Below are 26,427 nucleotides of genomic sequence, written 5' to 3'. Positions count from 1 at the left end.
TTCTAAGCAACAAATAAGGATAGACATATTCAGCGAACGCCATATTGAAATTTAATTGGGAAACAAGCTACAATTTTACCAAAAAAAAAGATTTTATTAACAATTCGACGCCCAAGTGGGGTGTCGTTGTCAAAATTCAAAATAATTTTAATAAACAAAAATGTTGTTGCTTAGTAAAAAATTCTTCTAATAATTTATTTAATCTGACTCATTTATATCGGCAATTCAGACATGTATTATACTTTAAAGTAGAAGACTTTAAAATTATATTGCCAATATTGATGAGTTGCGTTCGTGGGACGACTTTACTAAAAGACAGTTCATTTGATAACATGAAATCAACCCAACTCAAGAATATCCGCTACAAAAAAATGATAGCATGTGATCTGTCTTTAAAAAGACAACCAAATGCAACGATGACAGTAAAATTCTCGCGCTAGAGACTCCATAGTAAATCACGAGGGAAAACCACGAAAAAAAAACCTCGTGAGGCTATCATTTTTTTGGTAAAATTGTGGCTTATTTCCCAATAAAATCCCAATCATCAAAATCGGCTGCAGGAAACATATAGGTTATTTGGTTATTAATATAGATGTCCATATTACTTAACAAATTATGGTTTCGGCCTGGAGAGGCATGCGTCACGGGAAAAATCTTATTTCTCTGGACTACTTACCTTATCTTAATATGACGATTTCGAGTTTTTCTAAGGCTAGATTTCTTTTATGTACCTGCCCCCAACGCATGCCCCTGTATTAAGAGTCCGTATATGGTAGGGGTACATTTACAGGGTACAAGATTTCTCCCCATGTGATTTTCTGACGCGCTCGTCTAACTGAAAAAATCTCCGCTTGGTCTCCCCTACCATTATGAAGAACCATGTTTTCTCCTTTGGGTCACTAGGTCCAGAATTTTTACGTGGTGTGTATTTACACACATATTCCTTACGTTTAATTTGTTGACTTAAATTTTTTTCCCTCTACCCTCAAAGGGAATTCAGATTTTTATGTTAGCTATTTCGTTAGGTTTATGTTTTATATTTCTCATCATTTCGACGCATAACTTTTCCTGTCGTTTGCTTGGGTTTCGCTTTATTTTGTTACTAACCATTCTATACCTCAAATTCTTACTTAATTTACTAAGTACATACTTCCATTTTCAATACTTACTTCTCCAACACTTCTTACAATAGAATCGCTAGGTGACGTTCTGTCTCGAAGGTGGGACATGCGCAATGAGCAATGTCAAGTCAAATGCATGCGCCTTGATACGATAGAGATATTGAAAATTTGTCCTCAAATTCATTTTAATAATGATAATATTCAAAATATAAATGTATCAACAAAATAATTAATTTACTCATAAATATAACAAGTTATAATAATTTGTTTGTGTTACAAAATTAATAAATTTGAATATATTTTTTCTTGTGAATAATCCTAGAAAGAATGATGTACCCTTCTCGCAATTAATTGTCACTATGGTGCTCGTATGTCCATATGATACTCGCCGTTTCGCGGCTCGTGTCGTATCCGTCATACTCGCATCATAATGACCATAATTAAATGTTCATTGCATAATATACTATTTTAGTTTCAAATTTAGAAACATTTCAACGTGCTTCTGGAATTCCTGTTAATATTCTTGGTTCTAAAAACGATTTGTGTGTATGTAGTTATAGACGGGGCTCTATCGTCGCCCCTGTTAGCGAAATTAATCCGATTCCATTTTTTTTGCACAAGCTTACTCAAAAAGAGGTCCTTATAACAAATACATAGGCTGCCGGGAGGTGCCGTGATCGAAAAATTTTTTAAACAATTTTTTTAACCAAATTCACAAAAATAATTTCTTCATTTCTAACAATTTTTTTTACATAATTTGAGTGATTCTGAGCAAAAAAGGTCTCTTATAATTTGTCTCTAAAATTGATTGTTGTTGAGTTATAAGCGATTTAAAATTTGAAAAATGCAAAAATGGCCATTTTCAAGGCTTAATAACTCGATTAAAAATTACATTATGAAAGTAAGAAAGTGATCAAATCAAAGTTTAAAACCCCTCCTTCAAGATCCTGAAAAAATTTTTGTCATTATGTTATTACAAAGTTGTTATTTTTAATTATTAACAATTAGCCCTATAGTCCAGGCTATATCGGCGCCCTCGTTAGCGAAATTATTTCGATTAATTTTTTTTGCACAAAGTTACTCAAAAAGAGGTCCTTATAACAGATCCACAGGGTACCAGGCGGTGACGTGGTCGAAAATTTGTTTAAAAATTTTTTTAACAAATTCACAAAAATAATTTTTTTACTTCGAACAAATTTTTTTTAGATAATTTGGGTCATTCTGAGCAAAACAGGTCTCTTGTGATTTTTCTCTAAAATTGATTGTTGTCAATTGAAATTTGTTCGAAGTGAAAAAATTACTTTTTTGTGAATTTGTTTTAAAAAAATTGTTTCAACAATTTTTCGACTAAGGTACCGCCTGGCACCCTGTGACTTTGTTATAAGGACCTTTTTTTTGAGTAACTTTGTGCAAAAAAATCTAATCAAAATAATTTCGCTAACGGGGGCGATAGAGCCTGGACTATAGCGCTAATTGTTAATAATTAAAAATAACAGCTTAGTAATAAAATCATAACAAAAATTTCTTCAGGATCTTGAAGGAGGAGTTTTAAACTTTGATTTGGTCACTTTTTGACTTTCATAATAATAATTTTTAATCGAGTTATTAATCCTTCTACAACAATTAATTTTAGAGAAAACTGACAAGAGACCTTTTTTGTTCAGAATGACCCAAATTATCTAAAAAAAGTTTGATCGAAAGGAAAAAATTATTTTTGTGAATTTGTTTAAAAAAATTATTTAAACAATTTTTCGACCACGGCACCGCCTGGCACCCTGTGGATTTGTTGTAAAGACCTCTTTTTGAGTAAGTTTGTGCAAATAATCGAATCAGAATAATTTAGCTAACGGTGGCGACGATACAGCCCGCTCTATTAACGAAATACGTTGGACCAATGTACCAGCTTTAAAAAACATTTGACTGATCGACCTGCCCCGATAACTTAGAAATTAATGAGGTAGAAGAAAGTATAATTATTTCTATTAGATATTATATCATATTTTTACTCTAGTAACTCGATATAATCAACAAAAATGAGCGCTTTCCCAACATTTATCGACCGCGTAGCGTATTATAATGCAATAATGTTACATTTTGCGCCCAAACTGGTTAACAATATATTTGTAAAGGTATACAGCAGATTGCGTCATTTCTGGCCTGATAAACTTTCTCGGTAGCTACACTTTTCTTGATACATCGGTGGACACGCTATAGAAAAACAGGAACTAACCTAAAATATATGAATAAATTACCAGCTAGCGAGAGCTTTATCATTTATGGTGCAAATTTGTTGTTTATAAGCATAAATAATTCAACGACAAATAACACTTGCTTGCGCGGCGTATGGTTCACTAAGAAACATATTTAAGAGCAACATCCCGATAGCTGTGAAACGGAAGACATTTGACCAATGCGTTCTTCCTATTATGACGTACGTAGCAGAAACTCTCATGCTCACAAAAACAACAGCACTAAAAAGAGAATGACACAAAGGCGCAAGGAAAGATCGATTCTCAGCGTGACAAAAAATACAAAATAAGGAACCAAGACCTAAGGAAAGAACAGGTATCACTGATGTCGAACGTATAGCCAAGCTGAAATGGAATTGGGCAGGTCACGTAGCGAGATTCAAGATGGACCAGAAAACTAATTGACTGGCACCCAAGAGAAGACAACGCAGCAAAGGGCAGCCACCAACCACCAACATGCTGGATGGACGATACAAACTAATGTCTAAGAAATGGCAATGGCAACAAGACGCACGGAACTGTGGGGAGTAGTGAGAAATTGGAGAAACTTATGTCCAGCAGTGGACGGAAGAGGTTGCATGATGATGATGAGGATGATGAAGCATAAATTATTTAAAACAAGATCAAATAAAATTGCATTTTTTCGACGTTGGCGATCACCATAGCGAAGACGTCTCGATCTGCTGCAATATGGAATAATTGTCCTGCATTTGATATCTGAGCCCATTCACGAATGTTTTTTAACCAAGAAAGTTTTCTTCTTATACTTCTACGGCCCTCTATTTTGGCTTTAAGGATCAGTTATATTATCACATCTATTTCTCCTTACTGTATGTCCCAGGTAAGATATTTTCCAGTGTCTATAGTCTTTAGCAGTTCTCTATCTTTGTTGACCCTACTTAGTACTTCCTCATTAGTTTTTTGCTGTCCAAGGTATCCTCAACACCAGTCTATGAATTCACATTTCCAATTCTTCAATTCTGTTCATGATCGATACTTTTGTTGTCCACCCTTCTGCACCATACAAAAGTATCTACAGATCAAACATAGCACTTAACCATGATTTGGCTTAATTGAATCTAAACTGAGATGATCATTGCAAGTACAGTTGAGTCCCTGAATCTTTACCCGTGGGTCATCATTTAAAGCATACGAAATACGTCGATGATAAGTCGGAAATTGAAATTTTCTAAACGCAACAGCAAGTCACTTACTGTCACTTGCCGTTGCGTTTAGTAAATGGCCGACTTATTATCGACTTATTTCGTATACTTTAAATGATGACGCACGGGTAAAAATTCAGGGACTCAACTGTAAGGTGAAACAGTAGTGATCACCAGGTAGCGAAAACGCGTTCCAAGATTGCGGCTGTAATTTTGAATATTTTTTCGAGATATTTGGCACACGTATTCGTAATATAATAAAGAATGGCGGTACGGAGCCCAATTTGAAAAATATATTAATATGTGGAAATTACTCTGTAGTTAAATACAATATTAAAACACGAGACTGTACCGCCATTAAGAAGAACAAAAAAATACAGTTTCTTCAAATAAACTTTGATCCGATGCCTAGATTTTGTGTCATTTTGGAACTACTAATGAAATAAAAAATTTTAGTAGTTCCAAAATGACACAAAATTTAGGCATCGGATAAAAAAGTTTATTTGAAGAAAGTGTATTTTTTTGTTCTTCTTAATGGCGGTACAGGCTCGTTTTTTAATATTGTATTGAATTACAGAGTAATTTCCACATATTAATATATTTTTCAAATTGGGCTCTGTACCGCCATTCTTTATTATATTACGAATACGTGTGCCAAATATCTCGAAAAAATATTCAAAATTACAGCCGCAATCTTGGAACGCGTTTTTGCTACCTGTTGATCGCTACTGTTTTCTCTTAAGACATTGCTATTCGGCGTTTTATTTCTATGTCTGAATCTAGTTGGTTCGGTATGACAGTTCGGAATAACAGATTATAGAGACCTGGTAATAATATGGAAATTTATTGTCAATTAATATTTTTTAAGTATATTTTAAAACATATTAATATCTCGATAAAAAATCGTTTATCGATAAAATACTAAGAGGCAAAAAAGTTTTAAAAACATTGTGTTTAACTAATGGTAATACAATAATAATTTAAACGTACACAAACATTTGGGGCGTTTAAAGGAACAAAACACCCATAACATTTTTATGTAAGCATATTAAAAAAGAAGCCGTATGTCGATAAAAATTGGCTTATCGAAAAAATACTAAGAGGCAAAAAATTTTTAAAAACATTGTGTTTAACTAATGGTACATCAGTAATAATTTAATTGGGACGTACACAAAAGTTTGGGGGGGTTTAAGGGAACCAAACCTCCATAAAATTTTTATGGAGTGTACAAATTTTACTGTTATTATTTTTTTGGATGTCACTACCATAAGAATACCACATGTCCATTTTCAATAAAAAATCTTTCCTAGTTTTCGATATATTGGAAAAAATCGATTTTCCTTATGTAACTTCAAAGAGCTTTAACTTTTTTTATGTGCACCTTTGTACTAAGGTAAGTTAGGTTCAATCGAACTATTTTTGGTCCCAGAATATGTAATTTAATTTATGACCTGCATTTTTGTTACACCCTGTATAAAACATTTACTATACCAATGCAGTAAGTATAAGTATATTATACTCCATATTATGTTTTGCGTTAATGTAAAGCACCTACTTTTGTTACAGGTTAAAAACCCAGATGTGGCACACTGATTTTCAACTGATCAATTTTCACGTCAAAAAACTGGTTCCTGCGACTTTCTGAACATGATCTATGTTGTAAGAAGTTGTCTCCGCGTCTAGAGAATGCTATAATAATTCGTAATTTACGGATTCCACTTTCATTTTCAATGACTGCCTTGATCATGTAAACGAGTTACATCAATGGGATAGGTTAAATGTCAGCACGATTGTTAACATACATATTATGTTAAGAAGAATTTATTAAAATGTTAGATACAATAATTATAATTATTAAAAACATTATATACACTACGCGTCAGAAAAACGGGCCACCCACAAAATTGCTCATTTTTGATATCTCGAATTTCCTAAACCTGTTGTCCGATTTAAATGATTTTTTTAATATGTTATAGCCTTATTCTTTAATAATATAGCTGTAATAATATTGTTGCTAGACAAGTAAATTGTCCTTGTGTACCGGATGTATCAATCAAACTGTGTTTTTTCTCAAAGTTCACCTCACCCTGTAGAATATTTTTATAAAATACTGAAATTAAAACCCAACTATAGCATCAGGTTTTCTTAAAATTTTGTTTTTTGATTCATTCGCTTATGTTCAATAATAAAAAAGTTCCATGCTCTTCATCAATACAGGGTGTTTCTAAATGAGTGCGGCAAACTTTAAGGGGTAGTTCTGCATGAAAAAATAATGACAGTGTTTGCTTCATAAACATGTCCGCATATGCTTCGTTTCCGAAATTCTGGATGTTGAAAATTTTCTTATAAGCTGACAATTTATCTTTTGCTCTAAAACCGCATGAGATATGCAATTAAAATTTGATAGTTTTTAAGAGGTAGTTATTGCGCATGTTTGACATAAGAATTTTACCCGTATACGCTCCAATGGTGAATATAAAATTTTTAATTGTACGTCAAAAATGCGCAATAACTACCTCTTAAAACCCACCAAATTTAATTTAGATATCTCAACCGGTTTTAGAGCAATAAATAAATCGTCAGTTTGTAAGAAAAATTTTAACACTCCGTATCTCGGAAACGAAGCATTTGCGGACATAAGGTTATAAAGCAAACTGTCATTTCTTTTTAATGTAGAATTACCCTTTAAAGTTGGTCACACAGCCTGTATTAATGAAAAACATGGTTAGTTGTTACAGTACCTAACTTTTTTATTATCCAACATAAGCGATTGAATAAAAAACAGAACGTTAAGAAAATCTGAGGCTATAGTCGGATTTTAATTTCGGTATTTTATAAATGCTAGAATATTCCACAGGCTGTGGTGAACTTTGAGGTTTGATTCGTGTCTATTGATAAGATTTATAGTTCAAAATGAACAACTTATATTAAATGAGTGATTGATGTATGAATGTATGAATGACACTGTTTTCCAAAAAGTAACAAAAGATAACATATACGAATAAGTATAGATTTTCTGGACTTAGTTCTACAATGTGAAAAGCATCAATTAAGCTTATATTTTTATTTAAATAATCTCTTGGGTTCCATTGTTTGTCCATCATAACTTGCTTGATACTAACTCTATGTCAATTTAAAAAAATCCATATAAAATTATTTACAATAAGTTGTAAAGGGTACCCCCGTTGAAAGGCAAACGGAAATTCACTCCTTAAAATTAAATATTTTTCATTTTTTTTTTTACATTTTATGTCATTAAAAATAAGACACACAATTTTAAACCACCACTCGCCGTTACTCTCCCCAGACCCCCAAAAATGTAATTTTTTGGTTTTTATTTTTTTTTAGGAAGGATGCAATCAATTTAAAATTTCACAAAAATTCACACGCATAGTTTACAAACGGCTTTTACAAAACACGTTAATTGTTATAGATCCGTAAGTTGAGTACATAAGCTCAAAATTTTTTTCCTGACTTCTTTTAGAAGAGATTGCTGCAGGTCTATTTTTTATTTTATGTATTTTATTAAAAACTATATTTTTATTTTTTTAGATGTTTGCGTGAGGTGCACCACCTTTAAAAATTCGAAAAACTGTTTTTTATGGGGTTTGTGGGGATTTCCCCCATATTATAGACATCAAAATAGATCAGATAAAAGTTTTTTTATAGTTTCTATATATTAGTAACTGGGTCCTTTAGGACATTCAAAAATGGGAAGAACACATTTAAACCCCCCCCCCCCCAATAAAAACTGGGTTTTTTTGAGGACATTATTTGAGGATTTGAACGTGTTGCTCCCATTATTAATTTATCCTAATGGACTCAGTTACTTCAAATTATATATAACCTATAAAAAACCTTGATCTCGTCTATTTTGAAGTCTATAAAATTGGGAAAATCCCCGACAACCGTCTAAAAAAACCTATTTTTCGAATTTTTGAAGGTGGCGCACCTTACACAAAAATCTGAAAAAAGTATAGTTTTTGATAAAATACATATAAAAAATAAGAACTGCAGCCATCTTTAAAAAAATGTACAGATACTCTTAAAAAAATAAAAATGTTTTTGAAGTTAGTTATGTACACTCAACCTATGGGTCTATACATCATAGAAAAATTTTACAAATGTCTCAACTATGTGTGTGAATTTTTTTAAATTTATAAATTATTTGCATTCTACCTAAATAAATAAAAACTAAAAAATGACGTTTTTGGAGTTTGGGGGGGGGGGAAGGAGTGAAGGCGCTGCATCTTATTTTTTAATCACATAAAAGATAAAAAAATTGAATTCTGGGAGTGAGGGAATTTTGCCTTAACAGGGGGCTGGACCTCGATTTTTGACCCTTCGCTTCGTTATCGAACGCATTCGCTTCGTATACTAAAGAGATATGAAACGAATAGGTTCGATAACGAAGCGAAGGGTCAAAAATCGAGGCCCTGTACCGTTTAAGTGTTTTTGCTGTAAAGTTAATGCATCGTAAATATATTTAAAAATTAAAATATTTATTTAAAATATCTTTTGTAATACTGCCATAGAATTTATATCAGATCCTATTTTTATTGAGTGATGTATAAACAATATTTATTCATTTTTTTTTCTTTAGCATACAGTCAAGAAAATTTCAAATGTCCAGACGATTTTGGATTTTACCCACATCACATATCCTGCGATAAATATTGGAAGTGTGACAACAATGTAGCAGAATTAAAGACTTGTGGAAATGGTTTAGCGTTCGATGCTAGTGATTCCAAATTTTTGACTGAAAACTGTGATTACATCCACAATGTAGATTGTGGAGACAGGACGCAATTGGGTAAGTTGGAATATTGTTTTAAATCATTATCTGTATAATTTACAATTTAAGTTTAAAATATTTCATTTTTCTTCTTCTAGTGCCGACTCCACTAATGAAGGTTAGCTATAACCATTGTAAATTCGTCTCTATCTTCTCATCATCATCAGCATCATAAGTAGCTCGACAATCCGTTGTGGATCTTGGCCTGCTCGCAAAGAAGTCGCCATTTCTGTCGATTCCTGGCAACTTCCTTTCATTTTCTGACCCCTAGAATCTTTAGGTCTTCTTCCACATCATCAATCCGTCTTCTTCGTGGTCCTCCTCTACTTCTTGTGCCCTCTGGTTTTGAAAAAGTTAATTTCTTAGTGTATTCGTGATCTGGCATTCTAGCAATATGTCCAGCCCATCTAAGTCTCTGCACTTTAACGAATTTCACAATTATTAGGATCGATGTATAACTGATACAGTTCAAAGTTGTATCTTCGACGCCATAGCCCATTTTCATTTACGGCCCCAAAAATCTTTCTAAGAATTTTTCTCTCAAAAATACCAAGAAGTCTTTCATCATTTTGATATAAGGTCCATGTTTCAGCTCCATATATCAAAACCGGTCTTATTAAGGTTTTGTATATATTGAGCTTTACTGCACGTTTTATATTTTTATTTTTTAAATGTTTCTGGAGACCTTGAACAGTTCTGTTTGCTATTGCTATGCGTCTTTTTATTTCGTCGCTTGTCGTGTTTATTGAGTTTACTAGCGATCCAAAATATGTGAATTCCTTGACTTGCTCAAAGGTATGGTTGTTAATTTATATTCTCTGTTCGATATTTTGGGAGTTTTTAGAAACCAACATATATTTGGTTTTTTCCTCGTTTACCACAAGTCCTAATTCACTTGCCGCGTCCGCAAGCCTTGTAAAACACTGCACCATGTCTCTCATACTTCTGCCCACTATAACTATATCGTAAGCGAATGCGAAAATTTGCGTCGATCTATTAAAAATAGTTTCATTCATTCTAATATTTAATTTTCTGACTGCCTTTTCCAAGGCAATATTAAAGAGGAGACGCGCTGGCCTGTCTTAGACCATTATTAATGTCAAAGAACGTCGAGTTTTCTCCTTCAATTCTAAGCATGAGCTTACATTTTGCATTGTTAGTTGGGTCAACTTAACCAACTTAGGTGGGATACCAAAGTCTATCATTGCATTATATAATGCAGTTCTTTTAACACTGTCATAAGCTGCTTTGAAGTCGACGAAGATATGGTGGGTATCTATGTTATATTCTAGTGACTTTTCTAGAATCTGCTTATGTGCTTAAATTTGATTTATAGTTGACTCTCTAGCAGTGAATCCGCATTGATATTGACCATCAATATCATTTGTGAAAAATTTCACTCAGATGCTAGCAGATGAGTGATGCCTCTATAGTTCTTATAATCCAGTTGATCACCTTTTTTATGCAACGGACATATTATTCCATTTAGCCACTCTTCTGGTACCAGTTCATGCTGCCATATAAGTACTATTAATTTATGGATTGCTGCAAATAGTTGATCACCACCTTTTTATACATTTCAAAAGAGGAGCTTCGATTCCTGGGGCTTTATTGTCTTTGAGTTTTAAAATGGCATTTGACTCTTGTTAGGTCTTCACTGTGTGGTTGATGATGTAGATTTTGTTGATTTTCTATGTTGTAACCTTCTTCAATATCGTTTATATTTAGATATTCGCTGAAATGTTGTGCCAATCTGTTAAGAACTGAGTTTTTGTCATGTAGAATTTCACCGTTAGTGTCTCTACAAATTTTTCCTTTCTGCTTTCCTTAAAAGCATCTGTGTGCTTAATCTGCTTAACCCGTTCGGGAGTTTACAAAACATACCCGCTGTCAGTACAAGCTCAGCCTTCTACGCATACGTCATCCATAACTTGTCGAACTGTAAGCAACGAATATGCAATTACTTGGTCGGTGCTATATGCTATGGCTTTCAATTTGAATTTATCGCTGACTACAATCATCATCACATAGCGCTACAACCCTGGCTGGGTCTTGGCTGACTGTACAACTTTTCTCCAATTTGTTCGGTCTTCCATCAACCTAGGGTCAAATGCAATGTTCATTTTCCGGACATCTGCTTGGATATTATCTCTCCATAACATTCTGGGACGTCCGAGTGGTCTTTTTCCTGTAGGAATCTCCTTCCATACCAGTCTTACAAGAGTCTTATACTTTTATATATTATAGTCCAATATAAGAAAGATTGGTGATAGGTTTCTTGTATTCTGTTCACTTTTCTCTTAGCGATATAATATCTTGTAGATGATCATTTTTTCCGTATCTAGAGCGGAGCTCAACTTGTTCGCAAGGTTGGTAACTGTAAATAAATGACAGACGTTCTCACAATCGTTTATTTACATTGGACGACCGGTTTCACTGTCTACAGTTTGCACAGCTTCATCGGGTCTCCGGTAGAAGTAAATTACATGCTACAAAGTACAAAAAACAAAAACTTAAAAAAAAACTCTGGTTTTTGTACTTTGTAGCATGTAATTTACTTCTACCGGAGACCTGATGATGCTGTGCAAACTGTAGACAGCGAAACTGGCCATCCTATGTAAATAAATGATTGTGAGAACGTCTGTTATTTCTTTGCCTACATTTATTAATGTTTCTTATCCATATTTGATTTGTTATTTGTTCTATGACTATCCCATCTTCTCCAGGTGAATTATTGTTTTTCATCTCCGAGAGAGCTCTTTTTATTTTCTCTGTTGTGATATCTGAGATGTTTTCTGAGCTTACATTTTGGACTTTTAATATTTGACTTTGATTAGGATCTGGAAGTTCTTCTCGTTTATACAATTAGACGAGGCAACGAAGCATTGAACCTAGGAATTTTGTGCTGTAAGATAAATCGTCATCATGCAACTTTTTGCATTCGATTCGTGAGAGTGTCGGGCAATTTTGTGAACTAAATTGATCTCCGGCAAAAATTTTTGTGCATCAGAAAAAGCATCTTTAAAGTCCATTTCGAAGAGATGGAAAATAAAAAATTTAGGACTCAGGAAATATTGACGGAAATGAGTTCAATTTTTATACTTAGGTGTTTAGGAGGTCGCTGAACACGAATTTCATGACGGCGATGGTCTCCGAGGTACCTGGTGCCCAGGGTGGAACTCGTCGCCTGTGACGACCGAATAATTCACGGCACGATCGAATAATTCGCGGAATGAAGATTGGATCGAAAAATTTAAAAATATATATTCAATATTTTTCAAAAATTTATCGAATGACACTAAACACGACCACCCCACTCCACCCCCTGGAGGTGGGGTGGGGGTAACTTTAAAATCTTAAATAGAAACCCCATTTGTTATTGCATATTTGGATTGCTTACGTAAAAGTAAGCAACTCTTATTCGAGACATGTTTTAGAATTGTGGATATATGGCACTATAATCGGAAAAAACAATTTTTTCGTGATACCATAGGTAAATTATAGAAACGGTCTAATATCTTGAAAAATACACTTCCAAATAAAAAACCAAAAAAAGATCTTTTATATTTTTTAAGAACCTATCAAATAACATAAAACACGACCCTTCACTCCACCCCCTGGAGGTGGGGTGGGGTGTAACTTTAAAATCTTAAATATGAGCCCCCATTTTTTATTGCAGATTTGGATTCCTTATGTAAAAATAAGTAACTTTATTCGAGACATTTTTTCGAATTATAGATGACGCTATAATCGGAAAAACACTATTTATTAGCGCCATCTATTAGCAATTCTAAAAAATATTTCGAATAAATATTACTTATTTTTCATGAGGAATCCAAATCTGTAATAAAACATGGGGATTCCCATTTAACATTTTAAAGTTAACCCCCACCCCACCTCAAGGTGTTGGAGTGGAGAGTCGTGTTTGATGTTATTCGATAGGTTCTTAAAAAATATTAAATACGTATTTTTTGGTCTTTTATTTGGAAGTGGATTTCTCGAGATATTAGACCGTTTCTATAATTTACCTGTGGTATCACGCTAAATCGTTTTTTCAGATTATAGCACCATCTCTCCACAATTCGAAAAATTTTCTCGAATAAAAGTTGCTTATTTTTACGTAAGCAATCCAAATATGTAATAACAAATGGGAGTTTCCGTTTAAGATTTTAAAGTTACCCCCACCCACCTGCAGGGGATGAAGTAGGAAATCGTGTTTAGTGTCATTCGATAGATTTTTGAAAAATATTAAACGCGTGTTTTTTAGTTTTTCGATCCGCGTGTTTTTCATTTCGCGAATTATTCGATCGTCCCAGGCGACGAGCTCCACCCTGGGCACCAGGTACCTGGCGTACCTCGGAGACCATCGCCGTCATGAAATTTGTGTTCACTGACCTCCAAAACCCCCAAATATAAAAATTGAACTTATTTCCTTCAATATTTCCCGAGTTCTAAATTTTTCATTTTCCACTTCTTCGAGATGAACTTTGAAAATGCATTTTCTCATGCACAAAATTTTTTGCCGGAGATCAATTTAGTTCATAAAATTACCTGACACTCTCTCGAATTGAATGCGAAAAGTTGCATGACGATTCATCTTACTGCACAAAATTCCTAGGTTTTGGACTTTTTAGTGCTTCGTTGCTTCGTCTGAGTAAAAACCTTAAGAAATTTTTAAAATATGTTCCTGGTTTGTTTTAGTAGGTATCTCCCTTTTTATACGATATAGAAATATTATTATATGTACATACAAAAATATTAAAATAAATAATACTTTATTTACAGAACCTCCAATTAGTTCGACCCATTGTGAAAGGCTTTATGGTATCTTCTCAGATGAAGCCAAATGTGACGTGTTCTGGAACTGCTGGAATGGAGAAGCTTCAAGGTACCAATGCTCACCCGGTCTTGCCTACGATAGAGAATCTCGAGTATGTATGTGGGCCGATCAAGTACCAGAATGTAAAAACGAAGGTAACATTCTTGTTCAAATATTGCATGTTTAACAACTATCAAAAGTAGAGTTTGTTCTTATCATTGCTTGATATAGATATTTTTGCGAAGAACTGAGAATTTATAATAGTACCACATACCAGAAAAACTGGAAAATAAATTTCAAGTAAAAATTTTTTTTATACAGTAATGAGCGCCCTAATAACCGTCAAAATAACGCAAAACATGGAAAACATAATTTGTGAAATAACAAGCGATGAATCTGGTAGAGGTGGAAATTATCGATATAAACGTATAAATGAACACGACATTACTTAGTTTTCCACCTTTAGACGTCTGTAACAGGAGTACTTTATAAAATTCTCCTGCCACAGTGACAGTTGTCACACTCCTCCGATATGTCTAAAGGTGGGAAACTACAGTCGGAAAAATGAAAGAATACCCATGAACGAACATATAAAACACGCTGTATTTTCCTGTCACCGTGTCACAAAGAAAATTGTCCAGTGCAAGTACATGTAACAATAAGTATTACATGTACTTACGCTGGCCAATTTTTTGTGTGACACGGTGACAGGAAAATACAGAGTATTTTATATGTTCGTTCATGGGTATTCTTTCATTTTTCCTACTGTATGTAATGTAATGGTAATTTATACGTTTTTATCGATATTTTCCACATCTACTAGTTTCATCTCTTTTTACTTCACAATGTATTATGTTTTCCATCTTTTGCGTTATTTTGCCGGTTATTAGCGCCCTCATCACTTTACATACAGTGTGAAGTAAAAAAAGATGAAACTAGTAGATGTATGTACAGTGATGAGCGCGCTAATAACCGGCAAAATAACGCAAAAGCTGAAAAACGTATATTAAGTTGTGAAATAAAAAGAAATGAAACTAATAGAGTTCGGAAATTTAGCGATAAAAACGTATATTTACATTCTATTTATTGTTTCCCATCTTTAGACGTCCCAGAGGAGTATGTCAACTAAAACTGTCACTGTCACAGTGTTAGTTGCAAACTCGTCCGATACGTCTAAAGGTGGGAAACAATAAGTAGAATTTAAGCTTATAGGTTTTTATCGCTAAACTTCACACCTCTACTAGTTTCATTTCTTTTTATCTCACAACTTAATATGTTTTTCATCTTTTGCGTTATTTTGCTGGTTATTAGCGCACTCATCACTGTATATTATTCTCATAAATAAATGTGTCTATTTTTTAACTCTGAAGTGATTGATTTTTTGTATTTATGTATGTATGAATTGGGAAAGACAAATATACAGAGTGTCCCTATTTAAATTATATAAGTTGAGGGGTTTTCCGGTAAAACCGAAAGTGGAATAGGAAATATAAAATATATGAGAATATAAAGTGACAAAATGGGAGATTAATTAAAATCAAAACTAATAATCTTAACGAAATTAAGGAGGCAACTGAAATAAGAGGAAGAAATGTGTAAAACAAAAAAAGTGGAAAGTAAAACTCTGAATATAAAACTAATCTAGTAAGGTTTTTCAACTATCTCGTTAATAAAGAAAAGAAAGCTCAATTATATGATGTGCTAATACGTTTTTAATAATCAACTATCAAAGAATTTACGGTGATTTTATGTACCACACGAATTATTTGGAAACTTTCCTAAAATAACTGAAACTAAATCAGGTATAAAACTTTAATTATACTTTTCACGGACGTTAGTTCAATGTTATAATATGCACTTTCAAATTTCTACTGGTTTATTGACGGAATAAACTTACTAATAATGAATGTAACAAAAGAAATAACTCTATAAAGTTATGCACTAGTAATGTGCGTCTATAATAGTATATTCTAGATATATACTGCATCAATTTACTTGATATATTCACTGTAAGTAGGGAATAGCTCAAGAAACAAAGTCTACCATCCTATGGCGCTACTATATTGGCGGTGGTTCTCACCCCTTCCCTCCTGATAAGGAAGGCCATGTTGGTAAAGGGGATTACCATTGATAGAATTGTGCGGAGAAATGCAATTAGGGAAGCCGACCACGCATAGGGATAAGGCGAGAATGATGACCTTAAAAATTATGCATCTAACGAAAAAAACTATATAAGAGATCCATTTCAAAGAGATCCATTTCTTCATAAATCTTCTAATTATAATACAAAAAGAGATATGGTAGGTGAAAATAGTTTTTTCTGTGCCTGCTCAGATCGGTGTATTCAACTTAAAACAACAGAGGAAATGGTCGATTTCAGGGTTATACTACCAATACTGTCGATTACATTTAAACTACGCGAGACAGGATGAAATAAAAATTGATGACTAATCTAATTTAAGGAAAAATGAGAAGTATATTTAAACCCTAAATATTCATCGTTTTCCTTCTACAATACCTTTGATGTGCTATTTCTATGTTCAAAAAGTTGGACGGGTTTAAAATTAATGGTTTTTGAAAAAATAAGATCAAATTATAGAGCGCATTTTTGGAATCTTCTTAAAAATCTTCACTTTTCTCTTTGTAACTCGAATACGATAAGAGATACGACAAAAAAGTTACAGTACAAAAGTGTAGGGTTTTTCAGATAACATTTTTCAGGTCATTAAAAAGTGTTATAATTACCTACTTAAAAATTAGATTGTAAAAGTATGTGAGCACATGAATTCCCACGATACTGTAACTACTCAGTTCTATGCAAAATATCGTTTAAATAAACTATGTACATATGCATGACTAATTTGGTTCAAGCTTACATTAAAATTGTATTTTTTTGGTTTGCTTTCTGCGATCATGTTATTGCCAATTATGTATAATTAAAATAGTAGTATTGCATGATTGATTTTTAAGCTTAGAGCTAAATATTCAGTTTGATTGCTAATTAACAACACAAGAGAAAGCAGTAATTAAATTTACACTGATTTAACGGGCGGAGGTAAATTCCTCACCAACCAGTAGAAACATATAATTCGACAGGTATTTTCCTCACCAAGTTTAAGGGTTCGTATTAATCCGGTAGGTATTTTCCTCACCAACTCACTCAGTTAATAAAATAAAAAATATAGATGTAATTTAAGAATGATTATTATGAAAGCATCCGAAATCCGAATAAAAGACATTCATTTCCTTACGTTGTAATAATAGTTTATAATATAGATAATGTGCAAAACATATAACTTATTATTTATTATTTACTATAATAAGAAACACACTTTACAAAATCCATTATAGTCATTTGATTAGACTGATAACTTATTATAGTTATTAAGGTCATACCAAGGGTATTATAAGGATAATAACGCTTGAGGTCAATAGTGTATAGACCGAGGGCCTTCGGCCCGAGGTATATACGTTGACCGAAAGCGTTATTATTTTATTATTATAATACCCGTGATGCCTTCAACGTTTAATGCCCGACTAAATTATTCTTTATATGCAAAAAATTTGAATAAATTTTGAATTAATTAGTTTTCGAATAAGTACATTTACCAGAAATAGTCGTAACGTAATTGTAGTAACCATAGTTTTACTTAGAGTTTTATTTGTCAACTTAACAGTATTTAACTCGTTATTTAAATTTAATAGGCCCTAGGGCGTTATTTTTCTATAACACCCCCTTTGGCGTTATATCGTACTTAATAGACTTCGAAATAATGTCAGTATTTGTCAAATAATAGACCAGTCGTACGTAAATTTTCTACATTTTTCTCAGCTTACTTGCAGACTGCAGTAATAAAAAAAATTCATTTTATAGTTTGCATGGCATTAAATCAAACACAAAACAATCTGATACGTCTTCCGGTTTTATATAATGTAAGGCCAAAAGTATGTTTGAGCCTACTTCAGAATCATTTGTACAGTTGAGTTCGCGAGTCTTTACCCGTGCGTCATTATTACCTGGCGAGATACAACACATACTTTTTATCTAGCATCATTCTCTTCCACGCATGAATCTAATGACAAACCAGCTGCCGCATGCTATTAAGTAAAAACACATGTTATTTTTATGAACGATTTAGACTCAGTGCATTGAAAAGAGACAGATACAAAGAAAGTCGATTGGGAATGTTTTCACATATTATTTTAAGTACAATTTCTGACGTTTTGGTTTGTTTACTTTTGTGGCCGTCAGTTTGTTGAACTTTTTGCTGTTATTTTGTCGAATTTTTGCATTTTGAAGTTTTTTATAATATATCATCAGTTGTTTTCACAACTAATTTTATATTGGAATTAGAAATTTTATGATAAATAAGTTTATGTTATTCTACGATAAATTTTGACAACGTACAAGATATGCTTGTGTTAAATGTTCCGTCAAAGTGAATAAAATAACAAAAAGAAAATATGTCATTGAATTTTTTTACAAATTGTTTATTCATTTATCAATCAATGATAATAAAATAATTTATTAAGCTACTTCGAATGTAGCTGAAATTATGCACCAAAATTTTAAAGCAAAACTTAAATTTGACATTCTATTCATTTGATAACATCAAATTCTATACTATAACCCGTGATCGATATAACACCCACTTTCTGTCACTTGCTATTGCGTTTAGTAAATTTCTGACTTATTTCGTATGCTTTAAATGATGACGCACGTGTAAAGACTCGCGGACTCAACTGTATATTCTGATGTTAAATCAAGAGACTGAATTTTCTATACCAAGTTTGGTGTACTTAGGTGAAATCTTCAATCATGTATTTCAGTGTTTGGATACATTTGAATGATTGCATTATGTATAAATATAGCCTTTTCAAAATCTGCAAAAACTTTACTAGGATTAAACTCAATTTCGAGAGCTTTAAAAATTTCTGATTTTAACAAATAGAAAAGATTTCTTTAAGTTGCTGTTTTTTTTTGTTTGACAGTAAACAGTATAATAAAGAAATATAATGCCCATTAATTGGCCCATGAATAGTGAATAATTGCAAATAATATGTGGTACGGTGATTGTGCCATACATATAATATACGAGAGGGGCAAAATTGTGGAATAAATTAATTTTCTCTAAAACGGACGATTTTGGAGAAAAACCCCGAAACAGGTCGATTTTTATTTTTTTAACTACAATTTTTTGGCCTATATTTTCATAGTAGTAACGTCATCTAACTGTGCGTGATTACGTAATCAATGATTTTTTTAAATGGGAATAGGGGTAGTGTGGTAGCTTATTTGAAAGGGTGTTATATTCTCTATTCAGTAATATAAACATTAACGTAATTATTGATTGATTGATTGATTGATTGATTGATTGATGACGTCACTAATATGAAATATAGATATGCCAAAAAATTGTGATTTAAAAATAAAAATCGACGTGGTTCGGGGTTTTTTGTCCAAAATCGTCCATTTTAGAGAAAATGAATATATTCCATAATTTTGCCCCTCTCTGTATAAAATTCAATGTTGCTAAAAATCTTATATTTGTTTCACATTCACAACTAAATACAGTTATCTTACTTTTGACACAGTTTATAAAGAGAAAATTTTCCTCCTTGGTTGTTTTTTGAGCACAGCTCTTCACAAATTCTTGAACCTCATCAATATTGGAAGGAAGTCGACCAGGCATCATTTTCGTCGATAATTATATATATTTTTTCTTATGTAACAGACATCAATCGTAGTAATTGTTTCAGACAAATTAGATGCAAGCTCTTGGCGAATGATTTTTGGCGGTTTTTCAGTATATTCTCTTCGGCTTTACGTTTACAAGAGTTAGAAACAATTTTTCGATCTATCTTCTGCAGATCTGGTTCATGATTATGTTGTAGGCTACTTCTAGTTATTGTAAAATTTGCCCCAATAGTATTCAATTTCGCACTAAAAGTTATTTTATTGCCTCCAGAACACTTCTTCACTTTCTAAAACTTTCACCTTATAAAAAATAAAATTTTCAAATACCGCGATTACTTTCTATTAAAAGTATTAAACATGCCATTTTTGTCAAAATTCCAATTATTATGACTAAAAATAAAATACTATAAAATTAATAAATTAATTATTTTAGGTACCTACTGTAATTTTATAGTAGATAAATAATTTCCTTGAATGCCTTTTAGTAAAATCTACCTGAAACAACCATTTCAGTTTTGGTGAGGAAAATACCTGTCGGATTATGACATACCCTTCCAAACTCAGGTATAAGATTATTTTGGTGAGGAAATTACACCCGCCAGATTTAACAAATCTGCCATTACCATATCAATTTAATTATCATTTTTAATACATTTTTCATATAACTGCATTTTAAGAAGTCTAATGCTAAAGCTAAGTAGGTATTTATATTATACTAAATTTACTGTTTATTAAATTCATAACATATCTAAAATAAATCAATAAAATTATTTAGAAAAACAATTCTGCATCTTTTGTTTATAAAGTATTTAATCTATATTTTTTAACAATATTTTTGACATTAACAAATTTATTATCTATTTAAAATGCATTAAAATTTTATTTTTCCTTCTTAATATTGTTTCTCGAAATATCCTTTCATTTCATTCCTCATCTTTTTCTTCGGGTGCCTTCTCCGCTACGGATGTTGCCAATCATCATAGCTATTTTAATTTTTGAGGCAGTAGCTCTAAATAGTTGTATTGAGCTGCATCCAAACCATTCTCTCAGGTTCTTCAGCCATGAAATTCGTCTTCTTCCTATGCTTCTTCTGCCATCTATCTTTCCTTGCATTATGAGTCGCAGGATGCCATACTTCTCGCCCCGCATCACATGTCCCAGATACTGTAGATTTCTTTCTTTAATTGTAAGTTCAATTTCCTTCTCTTTACCTATTCTTCTCAGTACTTCGTTGTTCGTAACTCTATCTACCCAGGAAACCCTCATAATTCTTCTATAGGTCCACATTTCAAAGGCGTTAAGTCGTCTCATTGTCTCTACATTTAACGTCCATGATTCCACTCCATAGTATAGTACACTGTATACGTAACATTTTGTTAGGCGTACTTTAAGAGCTAATGTTAAATCTTTGCTACATAGGACCTTTTTCATTTTCATAAAATTAGAACGTGCTTTTTCGATTCTGACTTTGATTTCTGCAGTGTAGTCATTATTTTCTGTTATATGTGTTCCTATGTAACTGCACTTTTTTACTCTTTCGATCTGTTAGCCCTCTACTATTAAGATTTCGTTAGTATTATGGTTGTTTTTACTAATTTTCATAAACTTCGTCTTTTTGATATTAAGAGAGAGTCCGTACTCCCTACTACACATTTACTATTTTACTCATGAGTCTTTGCAGGTCTTGTAAACTATCGGCTATTATTACTGTATCATCTGCATATCTGATGTTGTTAACTAAGACTCCATTTACTCTTATGCCGACTGTTTCATCTTCCAGAATTTCTCGCATTACCTCTTCAGAATAAGCGTTAAATAATAGAGGTGATAGTACGCAGCCTTGCCTGACTCCTCTCTTTATTTCCATTTCTTCAGATGTTTCTTTTTCAATTCTTACTATTGCTCGCTGATTGTAATAGAGGTGTGTTATTAGTCTTAAATCTCTTTCATCTAGGTTTTTAGTTTTCAGAATTTCCATGAGTCGATCATGTTTTACTTTATCAAACGCTTTATTGTAGTCTATAAAACAGACGTAAAGAGGACGGTTAACATGTAAACATCTGTGTCAGCACGTTGAAGGAGAAGAATGCCTCTCTGGTACCCATACCATTGCGAAACCCATATTGAGTGTCAATAATATCCAGCTCCAGTTTAGAGTGTATTCTGGCGTGGATAATTTTCAGTAGAATTTTCAAGGTATGTGACATTAAGCTTATGATTCGGTAGTCACTGCATTCTTTGGCATTCATTTTCTTTGGCAAACACACAAATGCTGATGTCAACATTTCTCTAGGGATGATTCCCGTAGTATAGATAGCGTTGAACAGTTCTACTATTATGTCCAGGTTTTTCTCGTTGACCAACTTTATCAGTTCGCTAGGTAGGTAATTCATCTGTACCAGCAGATTTATTGGTTTTCATAGAGTCTATTGCCTGACTAACCTCTGATTTGGTTATCTCTGGGCCCACATCTCCAGTTTGGCTATCTACAGATGTACTAGCTTCTCTCTGGTCATGAAATAGTTCCTCGATGTACTCTTTTCATCGTCGTAGTTTTCGCTCTGTCTCCATTATATTATTTCCATTTTTGTCGATCAATATATTTGAGGTTCTTCTATTTCCTATTCCGGCTAGTTCTTTGACTTTTTTATGTAGGTTGAAGTTGTCATATCTGTTTTGCAATTCTTCTATTTCTTTACATTTTTCAGAGAAGTAGGTTTCTTTAGCCTCCCTAATTTTGCATTAATTCATTCATGCATAATAATTCATTCGTTATGCAGTGTTTCTATTTCCCATATATTTTAGACCAATGATTGTATTGGTCTATAAAGCTGCCCTCCACTACGTATTATGAATTCCAATTTTCTGTTATCACTCCCGGGTGTTTTTTTTTTTTTTAGCTGTGTGATTGCTTTTTTAATCTTGGCTAGTGATGGCTTTCCTACCTGTTCTTCTGCTCCCTGATATGATCTATGTTCAATATTGGTTGTACTGCCGATATTCAACATGCCAACTATGCATTCCAGATCTTCAAAAATTCCTGTTATATCTATAATAATTTCCTTGTTTTCATTCTTCACTACTTATAATTAGTATCTAGCAAGTATCCTTTCTTTGATATCCTTGTGGAAATACTGGCAATTGTTAAATGTTTCTACTGTTTCCACGTCTTTCACAATATTATTCTAATATAGAATTTTTTCTTCTTCCTTCTCATTAATTTCCTGGTCTTCGCTCTTTGTACCTTAAAACCTATTTAACTATCACTATTAGCTATTTAGAGTCCGTAGTGTAAGGTTCTGATCCTCAGGACTAGCAACCCACATTTTGGAGGTCCTAAGTGACCTGATCTAAAATCAAGTCATCATCACGTAGCGCTACAACCCTGGGTGGGTCCTGGCTGACTGTACAACTTTCTTCCAATTTGTTCGGTCTTCCATCAACCTAGGGTCAAATGGAATGTTCATTATCCGGAGATCTGCTTGGATGTTATCCATCGCATTCTGGGACGTCCGAGTGGTCCTTTGCCTGTAGGAATCTCCTCCCATACCAGTCTTATAAGTCTCTCGTTATGAAGTCTGTGCACGTGGCCTGCCCATCTTAGTCGCTATGATTTAATTTCTTGGACAATATCGGTGTCATTGTAGAGTGCTTTTCATTCGATACTCTTTCGAAATTGAAGGTGTTGACCATCACATTTTGCCCTATCCTGTCTCTTCGTGTCGTTCTATGTATACACATATATTTCGTCTTCTCTTCATTAATCTTCAGCCCTACATTACTTGTTGCTCCTTTCACCTTGTTGAAGATATCTTTAATGGATAGGATGGAGTCTCCAACGAGATCAGTGTCATCTGCATATGCTAGTAATAGCTTGGGACCTTGAACCGATAGCAGTTCTGTTTTTATTTCGGCCGACCTCATGGCTTTCTCTAATACATGGTTAAAAAGTAATGGAGATAATGCATCACCCTGTTTGAGTCCACTGTTGATTTCAAAGCTGCCAGACAGTTTATTATTTACATGTACTTTAGATATTTCACCCTCTATACAGACTTTGGTCATCCGAATGAGTTTCGTTGGTATTGAGAACTCCGACATGGCATTCCATACTTGGCTTCAAACTTGACCTTTAAAATCAAGCAATTTTAAACGTCACATATTTTTTATATAAACTTGTAACTTTTTTTCAACTTTGTAACATTTAAAGGGTTTTCACCGATATATTTTGGTGGCTTAAGCATGTACAGTGGTTTAAGCATTTTTAGGTGGTTTAAGCAGCACTAATGATGAAATTTTTATTTCGAAAACGTTTTGTGATGTAGCCCAAAAGGATATTTTTAATATAAATATACCTTTTATAAAGGATTTTAATTAGTTTTTTTCATTTATATTCATTTGAACTAATTGAATGAGATATTATTGATTAAAAAGATGCAGAATTCATAAGGTATCGCAAAAATAAAAATGTCCGTCGTTAAAAAAAATTAGTAGACAATTGGCAGAATTAAAAAGAGATCAAAGAAAACATTGGCATTCACAATGTGTACATATGTATATACTCCAGTAAATTACAACAAAAATAGGATATTACCTCCGATTTCTTTCCTAATGCATCGATTCTGATGAAATTTTGGGAATAGGCTCTACTCAACTCCTAATTCAAAGTCTATCCTATGCCGATCTGTGATTATTAGTTTTTAGGGATGAAAATTACCCCTTATTGCCAAAAACTGAAAAACAATGAATTTTAAACCGTATAACTTTTTGACCATAGCAATAACAATAATATAAAAGGTATTGTAGAAGGAAAACGATATGTTTGAATTTTGGTGTATGTGGAGTAAATATACTGCTCATTTTTCTTGAAATATATAAGTGATTTATCTTTTTTGCACCGTATCTCGGTTAGTTTGAATGCAATCGATATTTAACAGTTTTCATTTTAAAGGTCTTTTCAAGTACTACAAAAAGCGTTTTCATCATTACCCGTAAAATCGATCATTTTTCTGTTATTTCAAGATGAATACACCTATTCGAGGATTCTCAAAAAAGTCAGCTTTCAACTACGATATATTGCTTTGTACTGCCACTGGAAAATTTCTGGAAAAAGGAATCTCTTTGTTTCATCATAAGCTATAAAAATGAAATGGTCTCATTTTCCAATAAAAATGTAAAATTTTCAATTTATAGAACAGTTTGTGCTTAGAATTATTTACTCTAACGACTCCAGAAAAAAATATTTTACCCCCAAGAAGGGGTAGGAACCACAAATCAACTACCTCAAATGGGAACCATTCCCAAGATAAAAGTATATTTTGGCATAGAATAGACTTGGTTTCTTAACCCTTTTATTGCTGACGAAATATGCCTAACGCGACATGGGTGCTAACTCGATTTTTCCCTATATTTACATTGTAGTGTTTTGGTGAAGATGGCCCTGTAATTGCTTCACCCATAATATGAATCTAAAATGACGTTATAAAAACACTTTTATCTACGTATTCAATAGAAATACAACTCGTCTCAGTCAAAGTCAAACAAATACTAAACTCTAAACGAATGTTGTGCATATGACGTCTAAAACCGTCATACGCACCTGACAGTAGGAACGGTATGACATCTTTAGACGTCATCAGCTTTCAAAGGGTTAAGTAGTAGATGTATTAGGACGGAATTCGGAGTCAAATATCCTCATTGGCTGAACTAGTAAATTTCTTGCACATGTACATACAAAATTACACTCGATTGGCTATTCCAGACAACGACTGACGGACAGCGCGCCCTCACCCTTCATTTGTTAATTTTCCAGAAGTTGCAGGTGGTTTCACATGTCCCGCTGCCGGAGAAATAGCCAATGCCGGTTCTTTCTCGAGGCACGCTCATCCAGACGACTGCAGAAAATACTATATCTGCCTTGAAGGACAAGCCAGAGAATACGGTTGTCCCATTGGTACTGTATTTAAAATTGGAGATGCTGATGGTACTGGTAACTGCGAAGATCCAGAAGAAGTACCTGGATGGTAAGTATTTATACATTTATACACACAACAAGCCCTTGAAACCAGTAGAGTAACCGGGTGGTTTTTGGTGTATAACCCCCTCATTGGGATGCACTTTGAGGTTCATACGCTCTTATATAGGGGGGAATTCCATACCCCCCAGAGACCTTTATGTAACTCCCCCTACGGTCATCCTAGTTACGCCTTTGGTTAAGACCTAGGGCATCTTTATGAAACATAGTCATAAAATTAACTAATTACAATTATTTTAACAAAACTCAAACTTAAGTATATACAAAGTTCTGAACTACTCTAAAGGACCTGATAAACAATATTACTCCATTGACTTCTATTTTGATTTTTTTTCCAGCCCCTCACCTTCACCTGTTTAAGGTCTTCTTCCACTTCTTTTGGGACCGATTAGTTTTCTGGTCATAACCAGTTTAGGCATTCTGTTCCCTGCCATTCTTTCTACATGTACCAACCATCTGGTTCTTTGTAACTTTACAAACCTGGTGATTGTTGGTTCTTCCCTCCCACAACGGCTAGACGTCTTCTATCTTCCTTCCTCCGAATACTC

At 33.3% G+C, this 26,427-nt stretch overlaps 1 protein-coding gene across 4 annotated transcripts in view; it reads left to right on the top strand.

Annotated features, from left to right (window-relative positions):
- Positions 1–26,427, top strand: part of LOC114338581 (protein obstructor-E) — a 76,526-nt gene that overhangs the window by 19,543 nt on the left and 30,556 nt on the right. For 2 of the 4 annotated variants that reach the window (XM_028289197.2, XM_028289186.2), the window contains exons 2-4: positions 9,137–9,346; positions 14,114–14,302; positions 25,658–25,868. In XM_028289197.2, the coding sequence (XP_028144998.1) occupies positions 9,137–9,346; positions 14,114–14,302; positions 25,658–25,868 (610 nt within the window). The remainder of the gene's footprint in view (positions 1–9,136; positions 9,347–14,113; positions 14,303–25,657; positions 25,869–26,427) is intronic. The other 2 variants (XM_028289204.2, XM_028289193.2) reach the window with 1 other exon arrangement.

Source organism: Diabrotica virgifera, chromosome 6 (genome assembly GCF_917563875.1).
Source record: "Diabrotica virgifera virgifera chromosome 6, PGI_DIABVI_V3a".
Lineage (NCBI taxonomy): Eukaryota > Metazoa > Arthropoda > Insecta > Coleoptera > Chrysomelidae > Diabrotica > Diabrotica virgifera.
The sequence above is the reverse complement of the archived record's forward strand: the minus strand, read 5'-3'. Positions and strand labels throughout refer to the sequence as shown.